At 48.3% G+C, this 2058-nt stretch overlaps 1 protein-coding gene across 1 annotated transcript; it reads left to right on the top strand.

Moving 5' to 3' along the window:
- Positions 1-648: 648 nt before the first annotated feature.
- Positions 649-1977, top strand: LOC105560616 (the record flags this gene model as incomplete). The annotated part of the gene is made up of 2 exons (XM_012009873.1): positions 649-875; positions 1073-1977. Coding segments are annotated over exons 1-2 (1132 nt in total), but the record flags the coding sequence as incomplete, so codon positions are not given.
- Between the last annotated feature and the right edge of the window lie 81 nt (positions 1978-2058).

The raw sequence follows: 2058 nt of genomic DNA, 5'->3' as shown, positions 1-2058 counted from the left end.
TATAAAGCACAGCGCAAACCGCCGCAGGGGTTTAGTGGGTACGCCACGCGCCCGGCATGCCTGCCGGGCGCACTCCGATCGACATTAGGAGGGCAGTCCCACATAACCCGGGCCCCACCCCCAGGGGAGATGCATTTATGCCTCCCCGGGGCCCGGGTATCCATAAAGGATTCCCCTGCGTTACAAAAAAAAAGGTCTGTCACAGCCTGCGTCGAAGGACATCGAAGAATTAAGCAAGTGTGATATATGTCTGAGAGGAAAGATGACCGCTGTTCCCTTTCCCAAAGGACATCCACCATGTGCTGAAATATTAAGAATCGTACACTCAGACGTTGTAGGACCTCTACGAGTTCAGTCTATGAGCGGCGCTAGATTCTTTGTCACATTTATTGATGACAGCTCAAGATGGTGCGAGGTGTATTTTCTAAAGCACAAGAGCGACGTATTCGAGGCCTTTAAGCAATATAAGGCTTTTGCGGAACGACAAACAGGAATGAGCATTAAGAGTCTGCAGTCGGACAACGGGAAGGAGTATTGCAATGCTCTCATGGATTCCTTGTTGACGGATTGTGGGATAGAGCGTAGATTGACCGTGGTGCTCCACAGCAAAATGGAATCGCAGAACGGATGAATCGAACTCTCCTTGAAATGGCTCGCTGTCTGATTCTTCAATCTGGACTTCCATTGACTCATTGGGCTGAAGCAGTGGCAACGGCTTGCTATACTAGAAATCGCTGTCCGTCCAGTAGTTTAGATGGAGCATCTCCCTACGAGAAGTGGACAGGCGAGATACCTAACGTAAATTGTCTCCGATCATTTGGATCCAAGGTATTCATTTTGGACAAGAATCCCACGAAGGACAAATTCGCAGCTAGGTCGATTGAAGGAGTCCTTGTTGGATACCCGCGGGAGACAAAAGGTTACTGAGTCTGGATACCCGAAATGAATAAAATCATTGTGGCTCGAGACGTAAAATTTCTGGAGGCGAAACATGAATCTGTAGCAAATGATTACAGTACTCGTGAGTTGTTTCAGGTACCTTTATGTTTGGAGGACGAGGCTACTGAACCAGGAACTCCGCCAGGCCTATTGATGGTGCACCGAGAGAGCGGACCAGCCCTGTGCTTGCTGATGTGCCGAGGACACCAGAGAGGCCGATGCAACCAAGAACTCCAGAAAGGCGTGCGCCCGGTAGACCAAGGCTGTTACGTACCGGAAACAGGGGGCGTCCTCGCAAAGTGTATCAAACGATTAGTGAGGGAGCTCCAAATGAGGATGATGTATTAACCGAAGTAGTTGCAGACGAGTTAGAGGATGATGTTTTTCGCGAGGTGAATGTTGCCGCTGACGACATGTTCGCCGGGGTTGCTGAAGTCTCCATCCGAGAAGCAATGATGAGTGAAGAGGAGAATGAATGGGAGGAAGCCATCCTGCTGGAGGTGGAAAGTCTGGTCAAGAACGACACCTTGAAGATTGTCAAGAAGCCTGAAGATAAGAAGGTCGTTGGTAGTCGGATAGTGCTAACAAATAAGTATGGTCCTGACGGTTCGATTGCAAAGCGAAAGGCAAGAATAGTAGCCAAAGGATATAGTCAGCGCTATGGTGTGGACTATCATTACACGTTTGCTCCGGTGGCTCGACTGGACTCCATAAGACTGATGCTAGCCCTTGCGGCTGAACTCGGATTAACCATCTGGCAGTTTGATGTGGTGACTGCTTTCTTAAATGGATATTTGGATGAAGAGGTTTATATGCAGCTACCCGACATGCTGATGAATTCGCTTGAGAAACTAGTCCTCGAGAAGAATTCCTTACCAGAGGTGAAGAATCGAGCTGAAAATATGCTAAAGGAACTGCATGCAGGAGGAAATGCTTGCCGATTAAATAAGGCACTATATGGCTTGCGTCAAGCCGGTCGACAATGGAATATTCGACTAGACGCAAAACTAAAGAAGATGGGGCTCGCTCCAACGAGAAGTGAGCCATGCTTGTATCAAGCACATCGTGATTCAGATATTCTTTTACTGCTGATATATGTTGACGATATATTAGTGGCCT

The sequence above is a fragment of the Vollenhovia emeryi genome, unplaced genomic scaffold (genome assembly GCF_000949405.1).
Source record: "Vollenhovia emeryi isolate VEMERY1.0 unplaced genomic scaffold, V.emery_V1.0 DF945855.1, whole genome shotgun sequence".
NCBI lineage: Eukaryota > Metazoa > Arthropoda > Insecta > Hymenoptera > Formicidae > Vollenhovia > Vollenhovia emeryi.
Note: the sequence above shows the minus strand (reverse complement) of the source record. Positions and strands in the feature narration are given on the sequence as shown.